At 49.0% G+C, this 16123-nt stretch overlaps 1 protein-coding gene across 3 annotated transcripts in view; it reads left to right on the top strand.

Annotated features, from left to right (window-relative positions):
• HOOK3 (hook microtubule tethering protein 3) overlaps positions 1-16123 on the top strand; it is a 1217139-nt gene that overhangs the window by 501807 nt on the left and 699209 nt on the right. The window contains exon 9 of one of the 3 annotated variants that reach the window (XM_086961832.1): positions 4074-4136. The exons of the other annotated variants lie outside the window; for them this stretch is intronic. Within the exon in view, the coding sequence (XP_086817958.1) occupies positions 4074-4136 (63 nt within the window). The remainder of the gene's footprint in view (positions 1-4073; positions 4137-16123) is intronic. 3 annotated transcript variants of the gene reach the window in all.

Below are 16123 nucleotides of genomic sequence, written 5' to 3'. Positions count from 1 at the left end.
CAGCTCCATATCAACCTTCTCGAGCTACGGGAGATTTGTTGCGCACAGAAGGCATTCCTTCCTTCTGTGCGAGGAATAGTGCAGCTCTTTAAGGACATTACCACTGCCATGTGGTACTACCGCAAAACAGGGCGGTGGGGTCGTGGACCCTATGTCAAGTGGCTCTCCACCTTTGAACATGGCTGGAACATCAGGGCATGTCCCAGGTGGTTCAACACCTGGCTGGTTCTCTTAACGCCAGGGCAGGCGAACTCTGCTGCAGATGCGTGATGGATCACGAGTGGCATATTTACTCTGAGGTGGTGCAAGGTCTCTTTCGTCAGTGGGGAGAGCCTTACGCCTTCCGCCTATACCACTTCTACCCAGTGCTGTAGAAGATCAAGCGCGACCGGTCCCAAGTCATTCTTGTGGCACTAGACTGGGCACGTAGAGTCTGATAGCCCTAGCTCTTGAACATGGCCATCGATCCTGAGATCTGACTGCCTCTTCGGGAGAGTCTTCTGTTGCAGCAGCAGGGGAGGGTCCTCCACCCGAAAATCCTGTCCAGGCTCCACCTCCTTGCAAGGAGATGGAGCGGCGGCAGTTGACTGCTTTCAACCTTCCTCCCGAAGTCTGTAATGTAATCTTGACAGCCAGGCGTCCCTCCACTAAAACGGTATACGCCTGTATGTGGAACAAATTTGTGGCGTCGTGTGCAGCAAATGCTGTAGATCCATTTTCTGCATCCCAGAGTCCTTCTGAGGTTCAGCTCTTCCTTTGGTCCAGCAGGGCTCTGCTCTGGGCACTCTTAAAGGCTATCTTTCAGCCATTTTGGCCTTTCTTAGGCTACCTGATTAGCCTTCCCTTTTCAAGTCCCCTATTTGAAATCATTTTCTAAAGGGCTTCACTCACCTCTTTCCTTCTGTTTCTTCAATGATGTGCCAGTGGGACTTGAATCTGGACTTAACCTACCTTATGTGCACTCCTCCGAGCTGTTACATAATTGCCCTCTAAGACTCCTAACTCTTAAAACTGCCTTTCTGGTTGCCCTCACCTCTGCTTTGGTGCTCAGGGTGATTGAGCTCCAAGCTCTTTAACCTAAGCCTCATTTCCTTGCAGTCCATCCGGACAAGGTGCGCTTTGCACAAGGCTTCAATTGCTTCCCAAAGTGGGTACCTCTTTCCACATAGGCCACCCCCATATCCATCCAAAGAGGAGGAGAGACTCCACCGTTTGGATCTAAAACGTGCGTTATAGTTTTATCTTGACAGCACACAACGATTTCGGGTGGACCATCATCTCTTTTTGGGCTATGTGGGTGTGAAGAAAGGTCGGGCCATGCAAAAACAGACCATCTCCCACTGGGTCGTTATTTGCATCAAAATGTGCTATTCCTTGGTGAAAAAAGGAACAACTGGTAGGCCTGCATGCCCACTCCACCAGGGAGACTGCAGCCACTACCGCTTTGGAACGTGGAGTCACCCTCTGTGACATCTGCCACCGAGCCACCTGGGCATCACTGCACACGTTCACCAAGCATTACTGCCTGGATAGTCAAGTCAGGAGGAATGGCTTCTGTGGCTATTCGGTCCTCTAGGACTTTCTGGTGTGAATTTCGTTTGCAGACCCACCCCTGGGGTTGTTATTGCTGGGGTATCTATTCTAAGGTAAGGAATCTATAACTAATTGTCTCTTTCAGATGAACAAGTTACTTACCTTCAGTAACGATATATCTGTAAGAGACATATATTAGTTATAGATTCCTTACCGCACCACCCATCCTCTGAGTTCGGAGAACTGACTTCTAGAGTAAGGGACTCCCCTTCAGGGCCCTCGGTTTGTGCAGCAGTTGTCAGTGTCTTCCATGGCTCTGTGCTTCTGGCGTGGAAAGTTGTGTACAAAGAACTGACGTCAGCTCGCAAGGGCGGCGTCTAAGTAGATACCAAAACATCATTCCTGCGACCACGATGATGGATGCGGAGTCGACCGACGCCAACTACCGACACGCAGGGGTATTGCTAAGAACAAATTTCTCCGGATCCAGTCTGACGCCTGGGGGTAATTCTAAGGTAAGGAATCTATAACTAATATATGTCTCTTAAAGGTATATTGTTACTTAAAGTAAGTAACTTGTTCATTAGTTCTATTTTTCCCTAGCATTCTATTACTAAACCCTTGGTAGACTTTGAGTAAATTATTTCTTCAGACTGCTGAAGTAGCAGTTACAGCAGTGCCTCAGCCAAACATGAAAGCTCTGTGGGATCGTTTTTTTTTAAATTTAACATTCCAGTGACTGAAAAAAATGACGTGTGAATCGTGCTGTCACCAAACTACAAATCACACATAGCGCTTATGTTTTCACTAAGGCTCATCCAGAAATCTCAAACTACGTATTAACCCCTTTTTCAACAATGCCGTTTTTCTCAAGGATCACACAAATTCAGGGGCATGAAATGTAATACCTTATAATGAAAATGCAGTTAACTACTGTATTCATAAGGTAGGGTGTTAAAATATCGATTACAAAAATATAGCTGACATAAATATCGTTGTAAAAATATCGTTTACAAAAATATCGACACCCTATACTTAAACAGGTAAGTACATAAATATCGACTCCAAAATATCGTTGTAATTAATATAGATCTAAAAAATATCGACTTTTTAAAATAATTAAAATTACAGTAAATAATAAATAAATATAAGTACTATTAACAAAATACATTACATTACTTTTATTTTTTAACTATTTAAAAAAAATTTTACTACCTTTTTAATTATAAACTTAATAAATGTGGACATATAAATTGATTTTACACATTACTTTATATAACAACAATAATACATACATATAATTAAAATACCCCTTTACCCAAAAACCCCAAACTGACCCTGAACCCTAAAAATACCCCTTTACCCAAAAACATTTTCACTAAAAAAATCCTCTACACACACCTAAAATTAATTAAAAAATTAACATAATTAAGTACATAATTATTATTCAATTAACTAATTGAAATTAATTAACTATTATTTATTACACTATTTATATTCATTTAAAACATTAATTAATCTATTATTTCATTATATTTGAATACCCCTTTACCCAAAAACTGAAAACTGACCCTGAACCCAAAAAATACCCCTTTACCCAAGAACTGAAAACTGACCCTGAACCCTAAAAATACCCCTTTACCCAAAAACTGAAAACTGACCCTGAACCCTAAAAATACCCCTTTACCCAAAAACTGAAAACTGACCCTGAACCCTAAAAATACCCCTTTACCCAAAAACTGAAAACTGACCCTGAACCCTAAAAATACCCCTTTACCCAAAAACTGAAAACTGACCCTGAACCCTAAAAATACCACTTTACCCAAAAACTGAAAACTGACCCTGAACCCTAAAAATAACCCTTTACCCTAAAACATTTTCACTAAAAAAATCCTGTACACACACCTAAAATTAATTAAAAAATTAACATCATTTAATTACATAATTATTATTCAATTAACTAAATGAAATTAATTAACTATTATTTATTACACTATTTATATTCATTTAAAACATTAATTAATGTATTATTTCATTATATTTAAATTACTTCCCACCCTACTCCCCTATAAACCCACAACCCGCTACGGAACTATTAATACTAAATTCAACTGAAAATACATTATTAAATAATAATATACTACTAAAAATACTACTTTGACTACAAATATTCATTAAAAACACTACATTACTTATAATTATTTAAAAAACGATATTATTGTAAACTATGTTTTTGTAAACGATATTTATTACAACTATATTAATGTTAACGATATTACTTACCTGTCTGTCGATATTCTGGTCAGACGATATTTTTGTCATCAATATTTCTTCCTGTAGATATTTTTGCAGCGATATTTAGGTTAGTCGATATTTTTACGACGATATTCCTCCTCTGTACCATTCATAATACCTATGTATATTCATTTACATAAACTCGATAAAAGTCTACACTTTACAGAAAGTAAACTGTGATGTTAGTACGTGTATGTATTTCTTTCTTTTTTACTTACAATGATTTCTTCCTGCCTATGTTGAAGTCCTGCCTTTTTCAAGAGGAACGAGATAAACTGAAGTTTGAGTGTTATGATCTAGAGGAAAGGGTAAATTGACTTCTCTTTATGCAAGTGCAAGACTTTGCAGTTTTTTGTACTTTGATTTTGCCTTCCATCTGTACTAATAATTAATAATGCGCTTTTACTAAATGCTGGTACCGGGTAACCGGGGTGTGGGAATGCAGTGGATTGTTTTAACGATCTTTAAATAACCATAATGCATTTGAGCCTGGATCTGTGCATGGAGTGCAATGTTTCTTTGCGCAACGTTGCAGTTTATGTGAGTATAGTTGTCTTTGAATTCAGATAAATGACTTCTTGACTTTGCCTATCAATTATCTTGAGGTAATGGACTAGATTTCGGTCATGATGTAGCACCAGACATAACGAGTGCCCTGCACTACCTTTACTCTCCCAATGGTGGGTTAACCATAGACGTTACACGTGCAGTACTGTACGCTGTAATGACCAGCATTCTTTGAGCTTACTTTACATAAGCAGCCCTTATCATTTACTGAAACATTGTGGATGAGTATTGCATCCAGTCAACAACTAGACTTCACTACCAAATAACATTTTGTGTCCTTCTGTAACGAAACTGGTGCTCATGTAAAGCGCTCTGATACCCGATTCAGGTATAGTTTGCGCTATATAAAACTCTATGCAAAGAAAACCCAAAACAGATGCAAATTCCCCAGCTGAGATACCAGAGCCCCGTCCTAAGGGGTTCCCCTGTTTGATCAGTGGGGCAAATGTAAAAGAGCAGCCGCACACAATGTGCCATTTCATTTCCATCACGCTTAGTTATACAGTCCTTTTATATAGGTCAGTCGTAGCATAAGCAGATAACCATTTCCAGAACTATTAATCGTGCGCCAAAGTTAAAGCCACTTGGGCAACACCAGAATCTAAGAGCTCTGTGCACAAATTAAGCTTTTAGTCGGTTTTGTTAAATGTGATTTTTCATAACTAGTGCTTATGATAAGTACCACCCCTTTGGGGATGGGTGCAGGTGGATTGCTTTATTTCAGTGAAATACCTATCAATTATTTGCAAGTTTTTAAGGGGAATTATAGATTTACTAAATATTTATTTCTAAGAAATTTCTTCCACCAATGCCTTCAACATACCAAGTCTTCATTTTCGGATCCCCTTTGCTTGAAACTGAACTACTTCTCACGCACAAACAGCGGGACTACACCGGACAAAACCGGGGTACTACACCGTACAAGCAGCTTTAAGACAAATGTGACAGTGCTACAGCAATTCTGTACGAATAACCACCCTACATTAAACTGTATTCATTTTATAGTAATTGTTTTAAGTAGGATTAGCACTTTCTCCAGCTGTGCTTTCCTTAGTATATGTTGTTTCCTTAGGGACAACTCCCCAGCTCTAAACGGTTTGGCACATTACGGTAATTAACATCCAGTATTCACCAATAGAATATGAAACAGCAAAAGAAAGTAAGCATGGCAATTAACTCATGTGAAACAAATCTTCATTATCTGGTCACTCACAAGAGTTCCATCTTTTTTTGTTTCTAAATATTAAACTTATGTACTGCAAACAAGCTGTTCAAACATCTGTTCATAACTTTTAATTCTTTGTATCTGGAGATATATCTGTTCAGATGATATATAGTAAGTGATGGACGATATACAACATCTGTGCCTCCTATTTCCATCACCTTGTTGACATCCCAAGTTTGGGTGCATCTTCTTACAAGATGTTTAGCTATTTGCGTTCCTTTCAGCAGTTTGCACACCAGCGGGGGGTCCCCTATCCATTTATCTGCAACCAGATAATGGCCAGCTAAAAGTGTGCACCAATATGAGCTTACCGTACAGATTGCCTCACCCGAACACAGACCAAATTATTCAGTACCTAGGTTTCCATACTCTTCAGTCATCAACCATGCCAAGTAGTCTAGGCTGATCATTACCACTTATCTGTGCTGGCTGCACGGGTCTGTTCAATGAATAAAGTGACCTGTTGCAAAATACCTAGCATTTGTCTTTGACTCAGAAATTCACCATGTGACAACGCAACCTGTCTTTTATTTTTGTGTGCATCTCCTGTTGAGGACCTTGGAGAAGGTGTGAATGACTACCCCCAAGAGACTTCCAGAAGCTTCAAATCTGAGTCAGCATGTTAGTGTGGCTGTCAATTACGTGAAGTGAATCACCTCCCTTGAAATCATAAAGGTGCACCAATAGCAAGCCAGTCTGTGCCCAGCGCCAGGACCCCTGCATCCTGGATCACCCACTGACACAACACCTTCTCCCTCTGCGCCCTGAACACTGGACGTCGCAGCAAACATTCCTGCCTTGCCACACCGTCCTCTAAGAGGACTGTTCTCCTGCATCAGTGCAACCACTGACATATCGCAAAGCACCATGCCGACACCTCACCACGCTAGAATCGACCCTCCGAATCCACTGTCTACTCCTGAACACATGCTCTATCTGCAAGCACTCCACTGAATTATGGGATCTCGATAACCCAAACGACAACACGACCCCTCACCTACTCGACAGCGTGAGCAGGTTTGGACTAACCAAAAGAGTCTGCTACCCGTCTAGCACATGCTGGACCCCATCTTCACCACCAGCAACTGTGTCAAATACAGCCACGTCACAGAACTCACTTGGATTTACCACAAAATTGTCTCCACTTAAGCATCTCCAGCTTCTGCACCACCACCCTCAAGTTGACCAGCACCCCCCACCACAGCTGGAGCAAAATCTCAGAGACCAGATGAAAAGACTCCTGCAACACCTCCCACCTGGCTGCCGCCACTAACCTGGAACAGGAATTTCAGAACTTGAATACCTGGCTCACCAACTGCGCAAAAAATATCACCACCATCAAGAACAATCAAAGAGGAGCCTCAAAAATGGCTAACTGGTTCACATAAGAACTCAGGGCAACAAAATGGAACAGTAAAAAGCTGGAGAGGAAATAGCGAGCCAGCAAGGACACCTCCGACAAGGCAGCCTTCAAGACCTTCCTCAACTGCTACCACCACCTGCTGAGACCAACAAAGAAGACAACCCGAGCCTCTCGCATCAAAATCAGCGCCAACAACAGCAAGAAACTTTTCAACCTCATCAAGGGATTCTCCAACCTGACTGCCAGCTAAAGCAACATAACACGATCACAAGAACTATGCGAGAACCTCGCCGACTTCCTCCATGACAAGATCACACCATATACAGAAATGTCATACCCAAACCTGCATCTACAGACTTCTTTGACCCATTTGCCCCCACCGCAACTGACATGTACCTAAGACTGATCATCTAGAACCACCTCACCACCGCCATCATTAAATCTATCCACTCTGGAGCTCCTACCGACCCATGCCCAAACCAAACCTTCAACTATGAAAAACAAAGAACTCACCACCCTGACCAACACCTCCATCACCACCGCAACATTTCAAGATGCCTAGAATTATGCCAAAGTCCGACCACTACTCCAAAAACCTTCTGCCGACAAAAGCAAACTCAAAAACTTACGCCCAATCTCCTTGCTCCCATATCCAGCCTAGGTACTAGAAAAGGCTATCAACAAATAACTAACACACCTGGAGCAGAACCAGCTAAATCGTCCCCTCTCAATCCAGCTACTGCAGCAATCACAGCACCTAGACTGCCCTGATCGCAGCCTCTGACTGCATCTGAACCTTCCTTGACCTAGGAGAAACATCAGCTCTGATCCTCCTTAACCTCTCGGCAGCCTTCAACACTGTATCTCACCAAACGCAGATGAAAAGGCTTCACTACATCGGTAATTAAGGCGACACACTCATATGGATCACCTCCTTTCACACCAGAAGAACACAGAGGGTTCAGCTACCACGTTTTACCTTAGAACCCAACTATATCGTCTGCCGGGTCCCCCAGGGCTCATCCCTCAGCCCCACTCTCTTCAACGTATAAAAGACCCCTCTGGCCAGCATAGTCTTTTCACAGCCTCAAAATAATATCCTACGCAGATGACATCTAATTCATCCTCTCACTCACCAACAACCCCACCACCACCAGGAGCATCTTCCACAGATGCATGACAAGCGTCTCCTATTGGATAAAGAACAACTGCCTGAAGCTGAACATGGACAATACTGAAGTACTGATCTTTCGCACTTCCAGCAATCCATGGAACGATTACTGGTGGCCACCAGGGCTACGACCTGCCCCCACATCTGCCGACCATGCCAGAAACCTCAGTATCATCAGTGATAACAAGCTCACCATGAAATTGTTATTGTTATTGTTAGTTTAGATTTATAGCGCGCCCAGTCACCTGCAGGTCTCTAAGCGCTTGGAAATCGATGTCGGATCAGCACAGTCTCTTCTGCCTGTTTTCTGACCCTGCGCATGCCACGTAAGATCTTAAAGTGGCTACCACGGCACACAAGATGTACCATGACACAAGCCCTTATTATCAGTTGGCTGGACTATGGCAATGCTCTCTACGTAGGAATTGCCACACACCTCCTACAGCAACTTTAAGTCCTACAGAATGCCGCTGCCAGACTCCTCCTCAACCTCCCCCAACGGACTCACATCACTCCCACCCTCAGGCAGCTCCACTGGCTCCCAGTACAGAAGAGGTGCCAATTCAAAATGCTAACCCACGCACACAAGGCCCTACACAGCCAATGACCCGCCTACATCAACCACCGCTGAATTTCCACCAACTGTCAGTAAGGTTTTGCTCCACCTTACTTGCACTGGGCCACACTCCCTTCATCTGCCGAAGCAAAAGTGGAAATCTGAAAGAGATACGTTACTGATAGGTTCCTTACCTTAGAATATCCCCAGGCGTCATGACTGGATCCGGAAAGTTTTGCTAGCAGTACCTCTGCGGGTCAGTAGGTGGCGTTGTTCGGCTCCGCATCAGTCGCTGGCGTCGTAAGCGCCGAGATGACGTCACGGAGACTACTTGTGCGCCACCCATGCGAGCTGACATCAGTTCTTTTTTTCCACGCCAGCAAGTGCAGATCCGGTTAGAGTACGTACCTTAGTCACTTTTTGACTATCTTTTTTGGGACTGTTGTCTCTTGTGGGTCTTCTCTGGTGCACGTAGGGATGCCTGGTTTCAAGTTTCGTGAGGCCTGCCGTCGCAACATGTCCGTGGCGGACCCCCAAGACGTCGGTCTCTACTGCCTGGAGCGTTACCACGACTCCTGGTCCTGTCTGGACTGTTGGGCCATGGCCCGAAGGCCTAGAGGGAGCGGCACCGGAAGGTGCTGGAAGTTCGCCATTCGTCCCAGGGGCCGTTCTAGAGAACGCGCGCGGGGCCACCATCACCGCTCCTCGGGCGCCAAGTCTTCACCCTCGGATTCGGGTAAGAAACGACCAAAAAGAAGTCGAAGAAGCTGTGTCTCTCTCAGACGTCCCGGTGTCGGTCCTCGGACGCGGGGAACAGGGGCTCTGCCCCTGCGGCTCCTTTGGAGCCTGTGAGTCCTGCAGCCTACACGCCTTAACAGGGTCCGTTGGCGACTCCAGCACAGATGCAAGAATTTCTTGCTGCCATGGACCGCCTGTTTAGACCTTGGGCTCCCGCCGGTTCGCCCATGGGCCAGTGTCAGGATTCTGCCGGACTGCTGCCTCCACCGGCGACTCCGGCCCCGGCGCCTCAGGATCCTGTGCTGTTGGCTCCAGCCACAGCGCCACGAGGTCCCATGCTGCTGGCTCCATCCCCAGCACCACCTTCGGCTCCACCTGCGGCTCCGCAGTGGATACCATTGATTCCGCCTTTGCCCCGGTTCCCGGGCGGTTTTGTCCCCGCCTGGGATCCGAATTGGGACACAGTGCTGATTCAGACACAGCGGAGGTGGAGGGAGACTGGAAGGGGTCCGAGGACCCTCTTGCTCGTCAGTGTGACTGAGCAGGATTGGGCGGACGACCTGGAGGAGGCTGGTGGCCTCGATGTCTCCTCTCATCCGGGGTTTGCTTCTCCCCCGTCCACTATGGAGGAAGCTGCCTCGTACACAGTGGTGCTCCGTCGGGAAGCTGAGGTCCTTAACCTTTATCTCCTTACGGTGGCCCTAAAGACTATCTTCCTCACTGAGGTGCTCCAGTCGACGTCCACTTCGTCAGAGCCACTTCTGCCCTTTAACGACGCCCTCACGGACGTCTTGTTAGGTACTTGGTCGTGACCGGCCACAGGGGCCCCTGTGGATAAGAACATCGCAATGCGTCATCGCCTTGCGCCGGGTGACCCTGCCTTTCTGACCACTTATCTGACGCCCGAGAGTCTGGTCATTCAAGCTTCAACATCCCATTCAAGCTTTGACATCCCATTCAAGCATCGACATCCCAGAGTGCCTTTCCCACGACTCCACCGGATAAGGAGTCTAAAAGGCTTGAGCAGTACGGCAAACGGTTGTTCTCCTCTGCCAGCTTAGGGCTGCGTTCAGTGAACACTGCATGTCTGTTGGGCCACTATTCTCACGCAGTGTGGGATACCTTTGCTCAGGTGTTACCTCAGTGCCTGGAAGAGGTCCAGGCTGTGCTGTCCAAGGCTGTGACTGATGGTAAATTCGCCATTCGTTGTCGCTTAGACACCGCAGACTCACTCGGTATGGCAATTTCAACGACTTTGGTGCTTCGTCGCCACACCTGGTTGAGATCTACTGGGTTGTCTCCGGACGTCCAGAGCTCACTCATGGACATGCCCTTTGACGGCACTCGCCTGTTTGGTGATAAGGCCGACAGTGCGCTGGAGCATTTTAAGGACTCTCTAGCTACGGCCAAGTCCTTGGGACTTTCTGCCACACGCCCCACCATGTCTACTTTTCATTCCTTATGTGGCTATGGAAGGGACGCCCCTGCCCGCTCGTTCAGTCAAAAGCCTGCGCAGTACCAAACCCAGAGCTGCTGTGGGCTTGGAGGCTGCCATGGAGGCTCCGGGGCCCTGCGTGATGGTCAATCCACCTTCATCCCGCAACATCCGCATCAAAGCCTTCCTAGTCTGAGCTTTGGGGCGCACCCCAGGCCAGTGGGCGGCAGGATTCGACATCACCTCCCCCATTGGTGTAATGTCACTTCCGACACGTGGGTGCTGCAACTAGTCGAGTATACCACCACAGCCATGCCACCTCAATTCCACCGCATGTCGGGGAATCACTTTGCGCTTCTCCAACAGGAAGTCATGGCCCTCTTGGCTAAGGGGGCCATTAAGCGCGTTCCTGGGCCAGAAGCAGGATGTGGTTCTTATTCCCACTACTTTCTGGTCCCCAAGAAGGACAAAGGGGGCTTGTGTCCCATCTTGGACCTCAGGAACGTCAATTGCTTCCTCCGGAAGGAGAAGTTCTAGATGTTGACTTTGGCGGAATGGCCACAGTCCCTTGTCACCCACCTTTAGACTACGGCCAACCTCCTGCATTTGCTGGGGTTCCCTATAGACGTGCTGAAGTTGCACCTGAGTCTCTCTCAGAAGCTCCCCTTTATTGGAGCAGTTCTGGATTCTACGTGGTTTTGGATTTATCCTCCCGAGCAGCGAGTCCGGGATATTCAGGCTATGATTTCAATCTTTCTGCCTCTATCCCGGGTTTCAGTCAGGATGACCCTCCGGCTCCTGGGCCTGATGGCATCCTGCATCCTGTTGTGCAACATGCCAGATGGCATATGCTGGCTCTGCGGTGGGACCTGAAGTTCCAGTGGGCGCAGCATCAGGGTAACCTGTCCAATCATGTCCAGATCTCGGAGGGCACTGCATGACAATTACAGTGGTGGCTCACGAATCACGATTAGGTCAATGGCACATCCCTCTCCCTTCCCCAACCGGAGCACACAGTGGTGACAGATGCGTCCCTCCTGTGATGGGGAGGCCGCTTGGGAGAGGCAGAGATCAGAAGCCTCTGGTCTCCGGTAGAGTCCTGGCTCCATATCAACCTTTTGGAGCTTTGTGCGATCCGTCTTGCACTGAAGGTATTCCTTCCCTCTATCCGGGGAAGTGTAGTGCAGGTGTTCACGGACAACACCACCGCCATGTGGTATTTCAACAAACATGACTGGGTGGGGTCGTGGACCCTTAGTCAGGAGGTTCAGCGCCTCTGGACATGGCTGGAATATCAAGGCATTACCTTGGTGGTTCAACACCTGGCAGGTTCTCTGAGCCCCAGGGCGGACGAACTCCGCTGCCAGTGCTTGATGGATCACGAATGGCGCCTGAACTCGGACTTTGCGTACGGTCTCTTTCAGCAGTGGGGAGAACCTAGGTTAGATCTATTCGCCACTGAAGATAACGTGCAATGTCATCAGTTCTGTGCGTTGGAATTTCCAAGGTGGCACTCGCTCGGCGAAGCTTTTCGTCGTGAGTGGAGTTGCGGTCTATTGTACGCCTCTCCGCCTATACCACTTTTGCCCAGAGTGCTGAAGAAGATTCGGCGCGACCGGGCCCAAGTCATCCTTGTGGCTCTGGATTGTGCACAAAAATACTGGTATCCCGAACTACTCAGCATGGCGATCGATCCCCCGATCCAACTGCCTCTTCTGGAGAATCTATTGTCACAGTAGCAGGGGACGGTCCCCCACCCGAATCTGTCCAGCCTTCTAACTCCATGCGTGGAGATTGAGTGATGGCAGTTGACAGCTTTCTATATTCCTTTCGAAGTCTGTGATGTCATTCTGGCGGCCAGACGGCCCTCCACTAAGACTGTATTCGGCTACCGGTGGAACAAATGTGTGGCATGGTGCACAGTGAAGGCTGTGGATCCCCTTTCTGCCCCTCTTTCTGAGGTCCTTCTGTTCCTTCTTTCTTTGGCCCAGCAGGGCTCTTCTCTGGGCACTATCAAAGGATATCTTTCGCCATCTCCTCCTTTCTACGGCTTCCTGATCAGCCTTCTCTTTTTAAGTCTGCGGTAGTTAACCGTACCTGAAGGGCATTACGCACACATTTCCTCCTGTGCCGTTCATAATTCCTCAGTGGGACTTGAATCTTGTGTTGAATTACTTGATTTGCCCTCACTTTGAGCAGCTTCACAACTGTCCTTTACGTCTTCTCGTCTTAAAGACTGCTTTCCTGGTTGCTATCACTTCTGCCAGAAGTGAGAGAGCTCCAGGCTCTTTCCTCTAAACCTCCTTTCCTTTCTGTTCATCCGGACAAGGTGGTATTAAGGACCCGTCCTTCTTTTCTGACCAAGGTTGTCACACCCTTCCACATTGGGCAGATCACTTTGCCCACCTTCTTTCCGCCTCCGCATCCTTCGAAGGAGGAAGATAGGCTCCACTGCCTGGACCCAAAACGTGCGCTCTCGTTCTATCTGAAGTGCACACAACTGTTCCGGGTGAATGATCAACTCTTTGTTTTCTATGTGGGCTCCAAGAAAAGTCGGGCTGTGCACAAACAAACTATCTCTCGGTGGGTTGTTCTGTGTATTAAAGCTTGTTACTCCTTGGCTAAGTAGGTGCTTCCTGTAGGACTGCGTGCCCATTCCATTAGGGCGACAGCAGCCACTACTGCTCTGGGACGGGGAGTCCCTTTGCAGGATATCTGTCAGGCAGCTACGTTGTCCTCGCTGCATACCTTTACCAAGCATTATCGCCTTGACAGCCAAGTCCGGAGAGACGGCTTCTTTGGCCTTTCTGTTCTCCGTGACTTTCTGCTGTAATCTTGTTCGCAGACCCACCACCGGGGTTGGTATTGCTGGGGTATCTATTCTAAGGTGAGGAATCTATCTGATAGAGACTACTAGCCGCAGATTCCTTAACATAGAATTATCTCCAGGCGTGAGACTGGATCTGGAAAATTTTCTTACCACAGCATCCCTGCGCGCCGGGGGACGGCATTACGTGACTCCGCCCAGGCGTCGTCCGTGTACGTGACATCAGCGAGGTCACATAAGTCCCCCCCGGCGTGCAACACGGATCCGGTTCATGCTCCGGGCCTGTTTAGGCCTTTCCCTTCGCTATTGCGTGTGTTTGTGGGAACACTTTGCGGATGCCTTCGGGCTTTAAGACATGTTCATCTTGTGGAATCCTGATGTCGGCAACGGACCCTCACTTCATTTGAATATGTGCTTGGGGAAAGATCACGGCTCCACTGATTGCGAGGTGTGCCAACGGTTGAAGCTGAAGTTGCTGCGGAAGCGCCAGATGAAACTTCTTTCGGCTGGCATGTCCAGATCGGCTTCGTCACATGGATCAACTTCTGCAGAAGGTTTTCGAAGCAGCAGTCATCGTCGTCTTCACCCTTCTCCTATGCCGCATGAGCGTCGCTCTCCTGTCAGTAAGTGTTGCAGCTTGTCCCCGAGGGCTGGTCTCAGGCCTGTTGTGGGCGTGGGCTCTCTGCGGGTGATGCAGCCCCGCGTATTGTCCCGCTATCCACCGTTTCCCAGTGAGGGGTTGTCGAGAGCCCAGATGGAGACAAATGCGGATGCTTTGCAGGCCTCGCTGGCTTCTCCTCCTCCCCCTCCTGGGACGTCGGCAGATCCTTGCGCTGTGCGAGGCCCTCTGCGGCATCGCTGACTAGTTTGGATCCAGGCTCGGAGGATGTGGTGGCATTGGAGTGCGACCCTTCGGGGGTCCCTCCTTCGGACCACGGCACCCCAGCTTCACCGATAACTCCTGCGGGAGGCCCTGTGGTGTCGCGGGAGGTCACCGGGGCTCGGGTCGCATCACCGCGCCCCTCTCGGCCCTCTGAACGGGCTGAGGCCAGGATGACGCCTCTATGGCGCCGGCAGTTGCTGGCCCTGGCGGCGCCACAGGGGTCGGCGGACCCTCCTCTTCCCATCATGGGGCGAGGCTGGCGGGGGACCCCTCGTCCCTCCCCTGACCCTTCTCATCCCTCCACGTAGGCGGCTGCCTCGTTGTCGGTCGAGTCTGCCTTGGGGGCGCCACAGGGGCCGGCGGGCCCCTCTCGTCCCCGCAGGGGTCGAGGCTGGTGGGGACTCCTTGTCACTCCCCTGGTCCCTCTCATCCCTCTACGCAGGAGGCTACCTCGCCAGAGGTTGAGTCTGCCTTGGCGCCGCCATGGGGGTCGGCGGGCCCCTCTCGTACCCTCGTGGGTCGAGGCTGGCGGGGGACTCCTTGTCATTCCCTGGATGCCTCTCGTCCCTCCACGCAGGTGGCTGCCTCGTCTGAGGTCGAGTCGGTGCCGGTTATCCACCTCGGCTCCGGCCCAGCTCCGGTCTCCATTGCGGTGTGATGAGGTGGAGGCCTGTCCGGAGTCTCCTTTGGCGTCAGATCGTGGACTCTTCCCCAGAGGTTGGGCGCCTGCTGGTGTCGTCCTCGCCGGAGACGTCATCAGAGGACGGCTCCTCACTGCGGCCCCGGTTTTCGCCGGAGGAACCACAGGTCCCCCACTCTTCAGCACATCTTCCTCCTTTCCGGATCAGGCCCTTCCCACTCCGATTGGCTTAGGGGATGGCCGCCTTAGCTTGCAGCAATCACCCATAGAGGAGCTGCTTTCCTCACCGCAGGGCCTTACAGAGGCGGGTGCGGCTTTCGCTCCAACTGTTTCCACGACTGTTGGAATTTTGCGCATGGGTGATCCGGCTGCCCATTTCCCCGCGGATCATCTTTTGGAGGTTCTTCTCCAGGGCTCTGGTGGGAGGGAGCTGCTGCTTCCCTTTGAGGGTTCGCTCAGTTCTTCTCTGATGGGTACTTAGGGTGCCCTTCCCCGGGGGATCCGGTGCCCCAACACCTTCTTCACCGGCACCTACCAGCGCCGCATGACCCGGCATGTCTTACCCTCCACCCCTCTGCCAGTGGCCCCCTTTTGCGGACTGCCTTTCCCTCCCATCCATCGCTGTTGTCTCCACCATCACGGGAGTCCCGCTTGCTGGACTCTTGGGACCGCAATATGTTTGCTTCGACCAGTGCAGCTTTACAGGCCCTTAACACTGTGTGTTGGCCAGGGCCACCTCTTGCTTGTGGGACTCTGTGGAGTCCCTTGGATCTGCAGCTTCCCAGGAGGGTGCTGGAGTAGACTTGCGGCACCATGCGTTAGATGGCCTGGAGCTGGCGGCGTTTATTCTTCGCTCCACTCTGGACATCTCGGAGGTGCTTGGTCGTGCC

The sequence above is a fragment of the Lissotriton vulgaris genome, chromosome 3_1 (genome assembly GCF_964263255.1).
Source record: "Lissotriton vulgaris chromosome 3_1, aLisVul1.2, whole genome shotgun sequence".
Classification (NCBI taxonomy): Eukaryota; Metazoa; Chordata; class Amphibia; order Caudata; family Salamandridae; genus Lissotriton; species Lissotriton vulgaris.
Note: the sequence above shows the minus strand (reverse complement) of the source record. Positions and strands in the feature narration are given on the sequence as shown.